Here is a 17,316-nt window from a genome sequence, read left to right as displayed (position 1 = left end):
TGTCGAGGAGGCGGCGAGTAATTCACACTGGGTCGCTGCGTTTGGCTCGTCTGTGGAAGCCTGATTTTTGTATGTATGTTTACACACTTACAGACGAGCAGTATGGAGGTATTTGGATGTTTTTAAGTGTCTTTTTGGACAACAACTGAGCTCACTACACTAAAATGAACACATTTTTTTGACTATAACTCTAAAAAAGATGACCCTGGACTCTATTGAATCATCAGTGTGTGTCTGTTTGTACAAAACTCTCTTTTCATTGAAATATTCACATTAGAAAATGATCTCAAGCTAACTAAAATTTCACACTTAACTCAAAGAGCAGCTAATGTGTTGGTTTAAGTGTGTCTTAAATAGATGTGTGACTCTATTGAATCATCAGTGTGTGTCTGTTCATACAAAACTCTCTTTTCATTGATTATATTAGAAAATGATGTTAAGCCCCGCCCACTGAAAACCCTTTTCTCGTTTTTCTGGAGATTAAATCCTGTTGACCATAACCCCACCCGCTCTGCTGTGATTGGTCAAGCATCAAGGTTCGTCCCTGCGCATCATCAATCCCGGAAGTCTCCACCTCAAAGGGACTCCTTGTATAAACAAAGCTGGAGGAGTGAAGCTCATTATTTCGTGATTATAGACTCTGCTCTCGTAACCTCTCGTTTGCCCAGATTTCAGACGGGGGAGAACTGAGCTCCAGTCACTACACTAAAATGAACATACATTTTTGGGTATAACTCTAAAGAGGATGACTCTGAAAATAATCCCAAGTCTTAGTCATCATGAGGGTGAATTTCGGGTGAAATACCACGTTAAATTGTTGGACTTTGTACGATGGAAAAATCCCCTTTTTTCAAGTATGAGTGCTGACTATAACTGAAGTTCCCTTTAATAACTCCAGGCTCTCCAGTCATCTTTGTGAGTCCTCGTAAAAATACTGAAAACTGACAGAGAATTTCATAACAGAACGACTACCAATCTCAATGGAAATTGTTTTCGATTGCCTTCAGCAATCCTTGGGCAATTGCTACAAGTCAGTATCAGAAATAAAAGCACCAATGTTTGGTTTGTCATGATAATAAAACAACCATTTGTTTTAATCTGAGAACTTAAAAAACCAATGCAGTGTTTTCAGCCTCAATCCTTTTATTCTACACCAATAAACTTAATTTATCGAGATAGAAAAAAACATTTCACCTGCGATAAAAAAAAGTAGTAGTCGCAGTGACGCTCTTCCGACACATGGGGGAGCCAGAAACAGTATTTTCAAACTAACATATTGTCGCTTTAACCAGATAACTTGTGCATTAAAACTGACTATAACAGACTATGTTAAAGAAAAGACGATTATTTGTAAACCACTGTTTTTTTTTCTTTTACACTAGAGCGGAACACAAAGTAGTGAAAAATAGACGTCATTAAAAACACATTTTTGAAAAATCCAGCTTTTCCAGTCTGTGCCGCTGCCATATCTGCAGAAGTCAGGTGCGTTATAAAGAGCTTGGGATTTAAAACAGATCCCGTGCTTATGCTGACAGAATTGTAAAGGTCGGGGCCCTATTGTCGTTGTGAACGCATCCTTTGAATGAAGGGAACAAAAAATAAAACAGATCAAAACCTCAAACGGCGACGAAATAATGAGCCCAAAATAAAACTGCATGAAGTGAGGTACTGTGGCTGACAAACGTTTTCACCAGACACACGTTTCTGCATCGAAACGACCTGCTTTCAAAAAAAAAAAACGTCGGAATAATACTTTGAAGTTAATTATAACCTGCCAAAAATATAAATTGAAAAAATGGACCATTAGAGAGTTAGGTCTTACCTTTCTTGATGTGTTCAGTAATACACACCCCGAGTCATCAGATTCTGAAAACAGAAGAATCAGGTTAAATTCATGTTGAATCCTGTAAAATACTTTTACAACATTTACAACATAATGTAACAACAATATTAGCCTTTTTATATATAAATGTACCAACAACCATTAATACATATGCCTTGATAATCTTAATTTAATCCAGATTAATAAATAACACACTTGAGTTTTGAAAGCTCTTACAACTAGTTTTTAAGTCAATTTCACCGGCTATATGGCTATATTTAACTAGATAGCCGCGTGAGCCGCGTTTGCTGACGTCTTAACCTAATAGTTTGATCTGGTCATGTGAGTTGTTGACTTCAGGAACTAATGGATTTCTCTGGAATGACTCATTAGAAGTGATTGATGTATATAGATTTTTACAGTATGTTACACTAGAGTTCAGTGGCCTAATGGGAAAAAAAAACACTCAAATTTCACACTTAACTTAAAGAGCAGCTAATGTGTTGGTTTGAGTGTGACTTATATAGATCCTGGACTCTATTTAATCATCAGTGTCTGTTTGCACAAAACTCTTTTAATTTAAATATTGACATTAGGAAAAGATTTTAAGCCCCGCCCACTGAAAACACTGTCTTTCTGTAGATTAAATCTTGTTGATCATAACCACACCCACTCTGCTGTGATTGGTCAAGCATCAAGGTCCTGGGCATCACCAATCCCGGAAGTCTCCAGCTCAAAGGGACTTGTTGTAAAAACAAAGCTGGCTGGAGGAGGAGTGAAGCTCATTATTTCGTCATTACGGACTCTGCTCTCGTAACCTCTCGTTCGCCCAGATTTCAGACGGGGGAGAATTTGATGGATGGATGGATGGATGGATGGATGGATGGATGGATGGATGGATGGATGGATGGATGGATGGATGGATGGATGGATGGATGGATGGATGGATGGATGGATGGATGGATGGATGGATGGATGGATGGATGGATGGATGGATGGATGGATGGATGGATGGATGGAGTTTCACATTAGTTGGAAAACAAAAACGTAAGTTCATATTCTATGAAAAAAAAGGCTCCCTTGCGCCATTGCCAAACACAGCAAGTGTTTACAAAATAAAGATAAAGGCTCGCATTGTGTTTGTTTATTGTCAAACATTCAGGCAAGAAGTCCAACCCATCATTACGGAATATATAAAACAAGCTAAACACGGTCTAAATGTTACATGTTGCTGTTTCTGACACGGCTACTGAAGTAACATGTCACAGAGGAAATAAAGCTTCATCTGAAAACATACATCTTCAAGTCTGGGCCAGTGAGCAGAGAAGTGATGATGTGGCCAAAAATGAACCAGTGCCAACAGCACTTAGCTGAGGGAATACACAGTAATAGCCTGGTCCGTGTGTTCAGACGCCTCGACGGTGGAAGAAAAGAACTTTTACAGATTAATGAAGGCAATATCCTTGTACACGTTGGTATCTAAGCTAAAACATGATTCGTTTAACATAAAACCCACTAATCCTGAAATGTGTCTCATGTGACTCATTTGGAATTGTTTTTACTCCCAAAGAACTTTTTTATTGGGATAAAAGAAAAAAGAAGAAATCCTCACTTCTGCTCATAATGAAAACACCAAGAGACACGTTTTTTAAATGCTCTCTCAGGACGAGGATTGTAAGGTTTCTCCTGCGATAAGGCTTTAATTCAAACGTCCCTGGGAATCCAGAAGGGAGCGCCGCTCCGATAAGAAAGAAAGCCTTTTCCCACTGTCGAGAAGACGGGAAACGTGAGGGGGGAAACCTTTTCATTCTGTGAAATACCACGGAAAGACTTCCGAAAAAAAAAGGGGTAATCTGTCAGCCGGGCTCCTCATAAAGCCGTCCTTTCTATTGTCGTTACACGACGCCTCGTTCGCTTGTTTACCGGCGTTATTAGGTTACCATGGGCTTTCCTTCCTCGGCGCCGCATGATGCACTGTGTCATCTTTGTCTGGGAATCAATCAGGACTCGACAGAAAATAAAAAAATAAAAGCCAGGGGAACCCTTGGAAAAAAAAACCCTCCCATATATCATTATATCAATAATCCAACAAGAGTCAAGAAGACTTGTATGTTTGTAAACATAAGGGGGATTGAGAAGCTATATTATCTGCCAGGCACGTGTCGCGGTGGATCGGGTTCATCGGAACCACGAGGCTGATCCGGAGGGAGGGGCCGCGAGGGGCCGCCGCTCTAATTGCCGTCAAGAACTGTAGCCGTGAGGAGATATTCATATATTCGTATAAGATTACCTCGCCCACAATCATCACCTCCTGTACGTCTCAATTCCCATCGTCTCAAATTAATCCAGGGGGGAGGAATTAAAGGTCCGGGGGATTAGCCGTAGCAAGTGTTTAAAATGTGACACCGGCTACGTTTTTTAACCCCTTCTATATACGTGTTCGATAAATGTGTTTTAAATGGCTATATTTTCATCAGTCGCCAACTCATTTATATTCCTCTGGCAACTCGAGTGACTGGGGGGAGGATGAATAACTGAGATACTGGCGAAAATAAATTGGCCCGACAGAGGTGAGAAATATGAGTTTTATTAATCAAAAAATAGTCACAAAAGTGTTTATGTCTGGCTTTTTCCCCTCGTGAGAGGATTGTTGGGGGAGTGTTGGGGGGTAGTCGGTGTCCGAGTGAGTATTTTATGCTACATGTTTAAAGCTCGTACAGTTATCTTATCATCTTATTTAATGTCGAACTTAATTGTGTCTTTAACCATTTTTTGATTGGTCTCCTTTCGATTCAGTCGTCTGGCGATACTTTGAAAGTTGTAGTATTTTCTGAGTATATTTTAGGCTTTGTATCAGACCTCGGAATAGTGCGGCCCTTTGACTTTATTTATGAGGCCCTCGTAATGTCAGAGTACGATCATGTACAAATGGTTCTAATGCATTAAAGAATGTATTTTGTATTTATTATTAATTTACATTTTCACATTACACTTTCCTCCTTTTTGTGTGCAATTTTTCGAGTATATATTATTCCCTCAAAACATTTATTTTTAAGTTAATTGAAGACATTTTTTGAAAAAAAAACTCATCTATACAAGAATAAAATTGCAGCTTATTTATCTTAATAAATGTCACGGCCTAATGATGAAGGTCCTTTTTTTTTTTAGGGATTTTTTCGTCTTTCTTTTTGCTTGGAGGCCCCTAACAATATTCACAGAATTGAATGTGGCCCTTGAAGAATTGTAATTGCCCACCCCTGCTTTATATCAGAACGTGGCAGGATTAGATATAATAACATATATACAGTATTGTGCAAAAGTTTTAGGCAGGTGTGTGAAAAAATGCTGTAAACTAAGAATGCTTTCAAAAATATAAATAAGTATTATTAACAAAATGAAAAGTGAGTGAAAAAAAGAAAAATCTAAATCAAATCAATATTTGTTGTTACTTCCCTTTGTAGTAGTTTTGAAACACAGTCATTAAGTGAAAAAGATACAGCTGATCTTAAACCTGGTACTGTATACATAACAGTTTTTGTGTTACCTTTGATTTCGGTCCATGTGTTATGAACTGGTCTATGAGCCAAAATTGCTTAATGTTTAAAAAGAAATGAAACTGTAAATATTTAGTGTAAAACCGGCACCACTCGATCACTACAACAACTGCAACTATGTTAAAAGGTAAAAAAGATAATAATAATGTGGGTTTACTCCGGGCACTCCGGTTTCCTCCCACAGTCCAAAAAAACATACAGAGGTAGATTGGGAACTTGGGAAATTGTCTGTAGGTACAAGTGTGTTTGTTATTGGTTGTGTGTCTTTTTATTGTCTGGCGTCCTGTCCAGGGTGTCCCCCGCCTCTCGCCTGAAGAAACTGGGTTAGACCCCCCCCTCGCAACCCCGCATACAGGAATAAGCGGCATAAAATGAATGAATAATAAATGTGGACATGTTTATTTGACCGAATTACCGTTTATCGAGCTTCGGTTCTTTGGGGGCCCAGACCCACATTCTTCAAAGTAGCTTCGTTTTTTGTGGTGTACGCAGAGGTACTAGGATGACACTGGCATTAACACTTTGAGTTAACAAGATGGCCGCCACGTTGTACTTCCTACCATAAAAGGATTTATACATCTACATAACGTTCACTAGTATCTTTTTTTTTATGATTTCGAGGCCTGCTAAAATGCTAACGTTCAAAAAGCTAAGACTGGCAACACCAGTCATTTTGATGAAGCACCTGAAGCCATGTCTGGATATCAACAGGTAAAAGTACTTAATGTTAAATGCAATTTAAGACATGAATCCAATGGTAAGTTAACAGAATTTAGTTGTGACGCTAACTTAAAAAACATTATTTTATAGCTTGGAAAAACTGCCAATATCTGATTGTTTTGTTCATTTGTTTGTACTTATTCATTTGCACTAGAAATTGTCATTATTTTCTGTAGGCTTTGCAGAAAACTTTGTGTAATGTTTCTTAAAAAAATTGGTATCGAAAAAAGCAGGGTTAAGGAATTCGGTATCGAACTGAAGGTATCGGTATCTGTCGAAAATGTTTCGATTGATGCTAAGCGCTACTTGCTAACGTACCCTTGTTTCCGGCAAAACAATCTCCACGTCTATGATGTCACTTCCTTCTTGCCCGAATCATCGCAAAGTGGTCAGCGTCAAAAATAGACGACCTGCACGTTTCTAGGCCCGTCTTGTAGGGAAACTCAGTGATTAGCCGCGATAGCATAGCGCATCGGTAACGCGGCGCCTACGGTTCTAGTAGAAACCATGGGTTAGTAATACTTTAAAAAAGAATATAAATATATATATATATATAAATAAATATAAAAGACGTTTCTATTTGTTCAGGCTTTTCCTTGAATTTCTCGAACTCCTGTGTTGTTCTCGGTGTTGTCTTGATCTTTGAAGTATGTACTGTTTTGAGTATTGTTTTGATTGTTAAAGCGCTTTGTGACCCTGGTCTCGAAAAGCGCTATATAAATAAATATTACTTACTTACTTACTTACTTACTTTAGGGAAGTCTACGCCTCTGTTCTGAAGAACCGCTGCCCCCGCAATGTTGATGGCTAATTTCGCCAAAGGTGACTATGAGAAGTTTTCTAGTCTATCTTAAAATCTTAGCCTCTTAACCCTTCCATGTTATACCAGGGTAAGGTAAGGTAAAACTTTATTGATCCCTCAGGAGGTCTCCTTCGGGAAATTGTTTAAAGTCAAGGTGTCGGGTCAAGGTGACCCGAATGTGTTTGTGGATCCCTTATGCTGGTGACCTTGACCCAGAAATAAAACAAGGGATACAATAAAGTCAATATTTGATTTTGTGGTCTTCGGGTCACCTTGACCCCTGGGCTTAGAAACCATTACGCAACTCATTTAGTTAAAAATAAGTAATTTTTATTTGTATAGCCCTTTTTTTAGACCAGGGTCACAAAGCGCTTAAACAATCAAAACAATATTCAATAAGCTGACTCATCAAAACATTAGGATGCCTTTTTTAAGATTTAATTTAAATGTTTAATTTTTGCGGTCACTGTTCTTTCCTGGCACAGTATCTATGGAGGCTCCTGATCTGCAACAGGAAATTCCCGGCGTGGGAAGCTGGAATAATAGCCTAGCATGTCATTTGTGACAAGAATTAAATAGCTGCAACTGGTGTGCGAACAACCGAAAAGGGAGCGTGGATCAAATGTTTGTGACAAATAGACTTGAGGGGAACGAGCCTGGAGGCGAAACAAAAAAGAAAAAAAAAAAATACTAATCAACATTTAGTCACGGCGGCGCTGAATAATACACTGAGATGCAGGCGCTGTTGGGCACGACAGAGATTCAGCACCTGCGGGTGAGAATATTGATAACGGCACAGAATCCATCACACGGCAGCTGCCTGGGTGAGACATGGACAACAGAGCAGCTCGAGTCGTTTCCAGGAGAAACAAAAGGTGTGAATCGATGGCGTTTGAAAGAATACGAGTAAGTATTGAGAATATATTCAAGGACAAGGAAGGAAGAATATATTCTTCTAGAGAAGAATAACAACATCTTTTGACTTTGAAGTTATTTGGCGGCAGATCAATGAGAAGCTGTGTGTTGCAAGTCGGGATGTGTTTTAGGAAGAATCTGTTGATGCGATACAATGACACAATATATTACGATACATTGTGATACTGTAGTAACAAGTATATATTTGGTAGTATTGTACTTGACTCTGGTGTTGCAGAATTTACAGACACATGACTCTTGACGAAGTCGTAACTTATTTCATTTGTTTTCAAACCGAAAAAATGTCCAAACATCCGTTTTAAAAGCTGCTGGAGTCACTGTATCCTCTCGTCCTCAGTTGCTGCCGGGATTCCAGTTTTCCTGTGGAGGATGTAATGACTATTGCCTGAAAGTCAAATTGCAACCAATAAATGAACGCGTCATAATTATTTATATTTATCATTTGTTTTGAAACCAAAATATGTCCAAACATCAGCTGCTGGAGTCACTGTATCCTCTCGTCCTCAGTTATCACCGAGATCTCGCAGGACTTTAATTTTCTGACGCATTGACTGCTTCCATCTAGCGGCAGGATGTTTAATTTGCGACGCAGAAATTAACACGCCGGAATACTTTATAAGTTCATAGTAAACAAAAACCATATATATTATTTTATTTTAATCACACTTTATTGAACTATATATATATATATGGTAACACATTAAATAAGATAAAATAAAGAGTTTTAACGTGTTGTCAGCTTAATAAACATTCAATTGCAAGTAAGTAAGTAATTTATATTTGTGTTGCACCTTATGTACAATCTTTTTTTCACAATACCATATTGATATATTCGACAGCATTCGATTCTTTATTTTACTTTCAAATCATATATATATATATATATATTTCTTACCATTGTTCTTTTATGGTTTAAAGTTCAATCAAGTATGATTAAAACCAAATAATTCTATTTTCAATATACATTTAACATGCAAATATTCACTGCATTTGTTAATTATTGTGTCGCATTAAACCTCTACTGCCATTAATTTAGTCCTCTGCAGCCAAAGCAACATTCAAATCCTGCGAGGTCCTGGTGATGACTGAGGACGAGGGGCTACAGTGGACTCCAACAGCTGATGTTTGGACATATTTTAGTTGAAAAATTAACATTGCAAACATTAAATACCTTTGTTTATTTTTGTGTCGCAATTAAACTTCAGGCCAAGAGATGGCAACAGCCGTTACAATGAGATTCAGGTGATGACTGAGGACGAGAGGATACCGTCGACTCCAGCAGATTTTAAAGCCGATGTTTGGACATATTTTAGTTGAAAAATTAACATGCAAATATGGACAACATTTGTTTATTTTTTTGTCGCAATTAAACTTCAGGCCACTAGATTGCAACAGCTGTTACAATGAGATTCGGATGATGACTGAGAACGAGAGGATACAGTGGACTGCAGCTGCTTTAAAAGCTGATGTTTGGACATATTTTAGTTGAAAAATTAACATGTAAACATTCATAACGTTTGTTTATTTATGTGTTGCAATTAAACTTGAGGCTACTAAATGGCAACATCCGTTTCAAGGAGATTCGGGCGATGACTGAGGACGAGAGGATACAGTGGACTGCAGCTGCTTTTAAAGATGATGTTTGGACACATTTGAAAACCAATGAAAGCAGTTACAACTTTGTCAAGAGTCATGTGGTCTGTAAATTCTGCAACACCAGAGTCAAGTACTTGACTATACTACACATATATACTTGTTACTACAGTATCACTGTATATCGTATCATTGACCCTGTATCGTGAAACGCATCGTATCAACAGGTTCTTTCCAATAGACACTCCTGCCAAACATCCATTTTCAATAAATCCTAAAACAAAATAATGTTTATACTCTGGGAAGGTCATTTAAACTGGAAAGGTCATGTCAAGGACATTTTTTTCTATGCAACTCTTTACCACTAATGACTGCCCTAGAGAGTATATAAGAAACAACAAAATGAGTACTTGTTTGGTCGATGTTTGATTTGACTCATGCGATTCAGGGAAGTGAACCACAGACCGTCTCGGGCGGCGGGCGTCATATCATGACCTATGTCATGTGACATCAGTGCCTCATGCCCGTCTGAAACCAGAGGTTCCTGGGTTGTGTGCCGGTGCTGACAGCTCGCATTAATGCCATCCTCTCGTCAGACGCTCGGGGTGTTACTATGTATGGTCGATGGGCCCCCCAGACCGACACGGTTTACCTGTCAGATCGGAAAAGGCAACGAAAACGACATCCTTCTCTCCTCTTTATGCAATCCCTGTCGTGTTTGCACCTGAGACTGTCGCCGTGGCAACGGTAACCTGTTGACCTGTGAAGTTTTTGAAGCACGGGAGGTCAAAGTCATCCGCAACCTGCAGCGGGACGAGCTGTCAAGTTTTACAACTTCCATCTGGAATGTTTGGACGGAACCGAGGCCGTGTCGGCGCCGCACGGGCTTGAGCTTCATTTTAATCTTGATTTCTTCGTAATAAATAGAGATTATATACGAGTTATGATGTTTCCTCTAAATGTAGTTTCAATATTTGTGTTTCCCTCAGCGTAAGGAAAGATTTTCTGGGCGTCACCGACCTGACCCGGGGGTGATCTGGGCGTCGTAGAGCTGGATGTCATCGCCGCAGGAGATGGGAGAGTCTTGACCCTCCTCTCGATCATCGCTGACGTCCTCCTGCTCGCCCATACGCTGCTCTGGGGACACAATGACACGGGGGTCACCAACCCGGGACCCCAAGGGCACTGAACTCAAGTCTCTGACGAATCAGGTTTATATAGAAAAAAATATATATATTATTAAATAAATACTACTTGATTCGCCAACAACATTTATAACAGAACATGAATTATAATAACAAACTTTCTCAGGTTGTTGAAAATAGAGTTTTTAAATGAAATATAAATAATGTTGATTCTGAATACTTGGGATTGTTTTACTTCACATTAACGCTGAAACATCAAAAATATGCTACAAAAAAATGTGTATTTAATGAGATTCAAGTATAATTTAATATGGCCATATAACGATAGTGTTGCTTAGCAATTAAAAAATATTGAAAAAATTAAGAAATTATTTATTTATTTGGAATAATGTGAATTAATTTATATAAATCAATTGTTTTGAATAAATATGTGCACTTAACCTATGGTATATATAGCAATTGAATGCTGTATATTTCAAGATATATATGTACATATACAGTATTTATACAAAACATACATATTATATACATATATACATACTTATACATTTCTATATCAATATCGAAAATATTGGGTATTTATTCATACATTTACATATACATACATACATACATACATACATACATAGTAGACATGTGTGTGTTTATATATAATCTATATATCAATATTGAAAGATATTGGGTATTTATTCATATATTTACATATACACATGAACACATATACATGTCTGTGTTTATATAATTTCTATATGAATATAAAAAAATATTGAGTACTTACTCATATATTTACATATAAATACATAAATACATATACATGTTTGTGTAGATATATATATTTTCTATATGAATATAGAAAATATCGAGTATTTACTCATATTTACATATATATATATATACATACACACGTATATGTGTGTATATATAATTTCTACATCAATATTGAAAAGTACTGAATATTTACTCATATATTTACATATATATATACATACATATACATGTTTGTGTGTGTATAAATAATTTCTACATCAATAATTAAAAAAAAATAATATGTACTCATATATTTGCATATATATGCATACATACATATACGTGTGTGTATACATAATATCTACATCAATATTGAAAAATATTGAATATTTACTCATACATTTACATATATATAAACATACATACATACATACATAAATTCATAAATACATGCGTGTGTATAAATAATTTTGACATCAATATTGAAAAATACTGAAAATGTTCTCATATACATACATACATATACATGTGTGCGTGTATTTATCATTTCTAAATCAATAATCAAAAATACTGAATATTTACTCATATATTTACATATATATACATATATACATACATATACATGTGCGTGTATATATCATTTCTAAATCAATAATGAAAAATACTGAATATTTACTCATATCTTTACATATGTATACATATATACATACATACATACATATACATGTGTGTTTCTAAATCCATATTGAAAACCACTGAAGCCCACGAAGGAAACAAACAAGTGCCAGGAACAGGTTACAAATGGAGGTTGTTTGGCGTCTCTGGCTCTCGCTCGCTCGTGTCTTCATGATGTTGTAAGCGAGAGCACATCACACAACCCAGCCTGGAGCCTGGATCGTGTGAATCATTCTCTGTGACACAGCAGCCTCTTAAATTCCCTCCTGCAGCAGTAACAAGTATGTTTCCAAATATTAACTAGCAATTCCCTCCATGCAACATTCACATCTAGTATACGTGCCCCTCGTCTGCTCCACCGGTGCTGCCGCCCTTATAGCTCAATTAACTGAAATATTTAAACTGTATATTTACCATTTAAATGTTATTTTATTACTGTGATTTATTTCAAACCACTCCTGGTGGTGACTTTCATAGCATTCTGTTGTTGCTCCAACATCCCAGAATGACCAATAAACATTTCTACGTTGCTTTTTTAAATTTCAGATTTTCTGTACGCGTTTTTACTTAAAGTACTTATAGACTTCTTTTTTTTTAAAGATTAAACTGATACAGCCTTTTTTTAATTGAATTAACAAATATACACGCAGAACATTACAATTACCCAGACACTAGAGGGAGCCAAATTAACATTATAAATACTTTGTATTAGGGCTTTTAAAGGGATAGTTCACCCAAAAAAAAAGTATTTCGCCAATTTTCTATTCACCCTCATGTCGACAAATGGTTGGGATTATTTTCAGAGTACTCTGTTTCTTTTGAGAGTTAGAGCCAAAAACATGAGTCAACTTTAACGTAGTCGAGGTCTTCATTTTCGTCGAAAAAGACACTTAAAAACATCCAAATAGCTTCATACTGCTCGTCTGTAACGTGCCTCTTGTCGATGTATGATATTCTTTCTTGTTGAAATGCATACTCGATTACAATACAGGTTTAGTTCATATATTCATCACGTCAACGACTCATTTTTCACGAATTTAGGAGTAGTTTTACAGCATTTATATTAGTTTTGCAGTACATCACATTGTCAAGTAGTCCAGTAAATTCAAGTTTTGTTGTATTTTAATATATTCAGGCAGGAATATATAGTTCTAAAAATATGATAAGTCGAATTTGTTACATATATCCTGGGAATCTCGATGATGGCTAAAGAGACCAACCTTTAATTTATGCTTCTCATTCCTGCCCTAATGTTTTTTAATATCTTTTTTTTTTTTTTTAAAGAAACCACTATACTGTGGAAACTCATTTCACGATTGGATTCACAATCTGTCTACTTTTTTTTTTTTCCAGCCACAATGATTGTCATTTCAGTTGCACAGATTACATAATAAGTTAAATTAACCGATTGTTTTATACGCCGACTCGCTGTGTTGTGTACTTTTTTTTTATAAACACCGTCAACAACGTTCACTGAATTCCTATTGGGAGTAAAAAAAAGGGTTTCTTTACAAAGAAGTGAATAATAATCAGTTGCATAAAAAAATTGCCATCTGGCAGGAAGAAGAATAATTGAGGAGGAGAAGAAGATCAGATGCTTCCTATAGACTCACTGCTTGTGCAACACAAACTAATTGGACGCATCTTGGTTTGAAGGTAACGATCGTGCAAACATCATCATTCCACTGGATCTGGTTTCCAAACTACCATCTTTATGGTTATTCACGCTCAAAAAACCGTGGCTCGGACTCACCCATTTCTTGAAACAAGTATCCATTCTTGGACATCCCTGAGGACGGGGTCTCTGTGAAAGACAGAAAAAATATATATTAATATATATATGAGACAAATCATGAAGCAGAAAACAGTCACAACACCAGAGGGAAGCAGTTGGTGAGCATCAGAGAGCATGACTCAGTAGTATTGTTCCACTTCTGGGGACAGAACATGGACTAAAGGAGATTTTTTTAATTTAAGGTCAAGTAAAAAGAATCCCATCTTAGTCCTGAATAGCAAAAACATTATCCTTACTTTGTTTATACTGTTTTACTCCACTGTGTCTTCTCAGACCAATTGTCATTATGCCAAAAGTATTATAAATAACGTCATACTCAGCATCTTCTTTGCTAAATAATCTTGTTTGCTGATGATACTGTGATTTGTAGAGAAGAAAACAGGAGTTAGAGTAGAAGAGTATTTAGTTTAAATATCTCTGATCAAAAGTATTAATAAATAACGTCATACTCAGCATCTTTTGTGCTCAAATAAACATGTTGGCAGATGATACAATTATTTGTAAAGAAGAAAAAACGAGTTGGAGTAGAAGAAAAGTATTTAGTTTAAGTATCTCTGATCAAAATAATAAATAAATAATGTTATACTCAGCATCTTTTGTGCTTAAATAAACATGTTTGCTGATGATACAATGATTTGTAGAGAAGAAAAGAACGAGTTGGAGTAGAAGAAAAGTATTTAGTTTAAGTATCTCTGATCAAAATAATAAATAAATAATGTTATACTCAGCATCTTTTGTGCTTAAATAAAAATGTTTGCTGATGATACAATGATTTGTAGAGAAGAAAAGAACGAGTTGGAGTAGAAGAAAAGTATTTAGTTTAAGTATCTCTGATCAAAAGTATTAATAAATAATGTCATACTCTGCATATTTTGTGCTTAAATAAACATGTTGGCAGATGATACAATTACTTGTAAAGAAGAAAAGAACGAGTTGGAGTAGAAGAAAAGTATTTAGTTTAAGTATCTCTGATCAAAAGTATTAATAAATAACGTCATACTCAGCATCTTTTGTGCTTAAATAAACATGTTTGCTGATGATACAATGATTTGTAGAGAAGAAAAGAACAAGTTGGAGTAGAAGAAAAGTATTTAGTTTAAGTATCTCTGATCAAAAGTATTAATAAATAACGTCATACTCAGCATCTTTTGTGCTTAAATAAACATGTTTGCTGATGATACAATGATTTGTAGAGAAGAAAAGAACGAGTTGGAGTAGAAGAAAAGTATTTAGTTTAAGTATCTCTGATCAAAAGTATTAATAAATAGTGTCATACTCTGCATATTTTGTGCTTAAATAAACATGTTGGCAGATGATACAATGATTTGTAAAGAAGAAAAGAACGAGTTGGAGTAGAAGAAAAGTATTTAGTTTAAGTATCTCTGATCAAAAGTATTAATAAATAACGTTGTACTCATCATCTTTTGTGCTAAATGAACACGTTTGCTGATGATACTGTGATTTGTAGAGAAGAAAATATGAGTTTGGGTAGAAGAAAAGTATTTAGTTTAAGTATCTCTTAACAAAATAATAAATAAATAATGTTATACTCAGCATCTTTTGTGCTTAAATAAACATGTTTGCTGATGATACAATGATTTGTAGAGAAGAAAAGAACGAGTTGGAGTAGAAGAAAAGTATTTAGTTTAAGTATCTCTGATCAAAAGTATTAATAAATAACGTTGTACTCATCATCTTTTGTGCTAAATGAACACGTTTGCTGATGATACTGTGATTTGTAGAGAAGAAAATATGAGTTTGGGTAGAAGAAAAGTATTTAGTTTAAGTATCTCTTAACAAAATAATAAATAAATAATGTTATACTCAGCATCTTTTTTGCTTAAATAAACATGTTTGCTGATGATACAATGATTTGTAAAGAAGAAAAGAACGAGTTGGAGTAGAAGAAAAGTATTTAGTTTAAGTATCTCTGATCAACCATACAAAGTAATGGAGAAAGAGGCGAAGAGGAGAGTGCAGGCAGGGGCGCAACAGTTGAATAGAACTGAAAAGAGTAATCCATAAAATAATGTTTGTTTCCTTCACATTGAACCGTTTTATTGTTGGATGTCTTTTGTTGTATCATCAAGATACACCTTAAATATTTAAGATATTACTGTCGCATTTTAAGTAACATTTTTGTAAAAAATCTATCTCTAACTTTAGGGTAAGTTTTAGGGGATAAGTTCGGACCATGACACTTGAAGAACCAGAAAGAAAAAAACTGGATATTTGCTTCTAACGGCAGATATCTGGTAAGGAATTATACTTCATCTGGATAAGAGTTCCACTACAAACACAGATCCCAGAGTATGACATTTCAGGGTCTGTCACCAGGCCTGCTGGACGCGTGCAGAATGCAAATGGTGGACAAAGACCAGACGGATGTGGAGCTTTGAAGGTTACTCAAACGTCTCGGGCTCCAGCTGTGGGGGGAGGACCGGCACGAGGTGGGGGGCTCACGGTTGGACTCGTGATTTACAAGATCCATCCACTACGTTAACATGGCTAACCTTAAATAACATGGAGGACTCCGAGGGGGATTTCCCAGGATGAATTATTAACGCCGCGGCGGAACCGAATGTTTCATGTAATTATTTGTAATTATTAGGATAAGAGTAGGAGCGTCAAAAGTACTGGGACTACTTTTCCCAGTACTTCCCAGGACTGGGACTCCTTTTTTAGTCGATTTCCCGCATGACACACTGAACATAACCCATGAAGACGTGAAAATTAGAATTTAAAGGCAATCCATCAAACTGTCGATTCAAGCGATAGTTCACTCAAAAATACTTTTTTTTACTCTCCCTCATTCATATGACTAAGGGTTGGGAATATTTGTAAATCAATCATTTTTAGAGTTATAGAAGAAGGTCAATATCTCGGGCGCTTCCGGTGCAAACGGTAGATTTTTTTAGTCAAATTTGAGTCACTTTAAGGGAAAAAGAGATGCTGCACATACACTAAGCTTGGAATAAATTATTCAAATTATGACAAAAGCTTTCAGAAGTTATAAAAAAAAAAAAGAATGTGCCAAAAATTGACAAATGTTCTTGTGGTCTAATTTTATAATTTATCTATTTTTTATCTTGCCGTGTTACTGCCATGTTACTGTTCTTCATTCTACATTAATTTCTCCCATTTTGGCTTATTGTATATTTACAATTGTATATATATTTGTTGGCTTATAATATAGTGTGCTCTATAGGCCAAAACAATCTGGTGATACGATATATATCACAATACACGTGTGACGATACGATATATTACGATATATTGAAATACTGAAAAACAATATGTAGTTTATTTTAAAGAAACAATACTTTTTCCAGCTTTTATAGCAAATAAATGAGCAAATACTTCCTCTAATCAAATATGGAAGTGTTTGTAGGAAAGTGCTTCTCAAAATATGAACAAAAACATTAACTTATATTAATAATGAAGTGCATTAAACAAACTGGAGCAACATGTAATATCTGCCAGTATCTGTCAGTGTTTAATATTTAAACTTTAAACTTTGTTTCAAA

At 35.9% G+C, this 17,316-nt stretch overlaps 1 protein-coding gene across 5 annotated transcripts in view; it reads right to left on the bottom strand.

The window, feature by feature from the left end:
• slc4a11 (solute carrier family 4 member 11) overlaps positions 1 to 17,316 on the bottom strand; it is a 97,652-nt gene that overhangs the window by 43,093 nt on the left and 37,243 nt on the right. For all 5 annotated transcript variants that reach the window (XM_087780117.1, XM_087780116.1, XM_087780119.1 and 2 more), the window contains 3 exons: positions 13,748 to 13,798; positions 10,448 to 10,564; positions 1,823 to 1,866 (listed from right to left, as the gene is read on the bottom strand). In XM_087780117.1, coding sequence (XP_087636243.1) covers positions 1,823 to 1,866; positions 10,448 to 10,564; positions 13,748 to 13,798 — 212 coding nt within the window. The remainder of the gene's footprint in view (positions 1 to 1,822; positions 1,867 to 10,447; positions 10,565 to 13,747; positions 13,799 to 17,316) is intronic.

Source organism: Callionymus lyra, chromosome 18 (assembly GCF_982586985.1).
Source record: "Callionymus lyra chromosome 18, fCalLyr1.hap1.1, whole genome shotgun sequence".
NCBI classification, from domain to species: Eukaryota; Metazoa; Chordata; class Actinopteri; order Syngnathiformes; family Callionymidae; genus Callionymus; species Callionymus lyra.
Note: the sequence above shows the minus strand (reverse complement) of the source record. Positions and strands in the feature narration are given on the sequence as shown.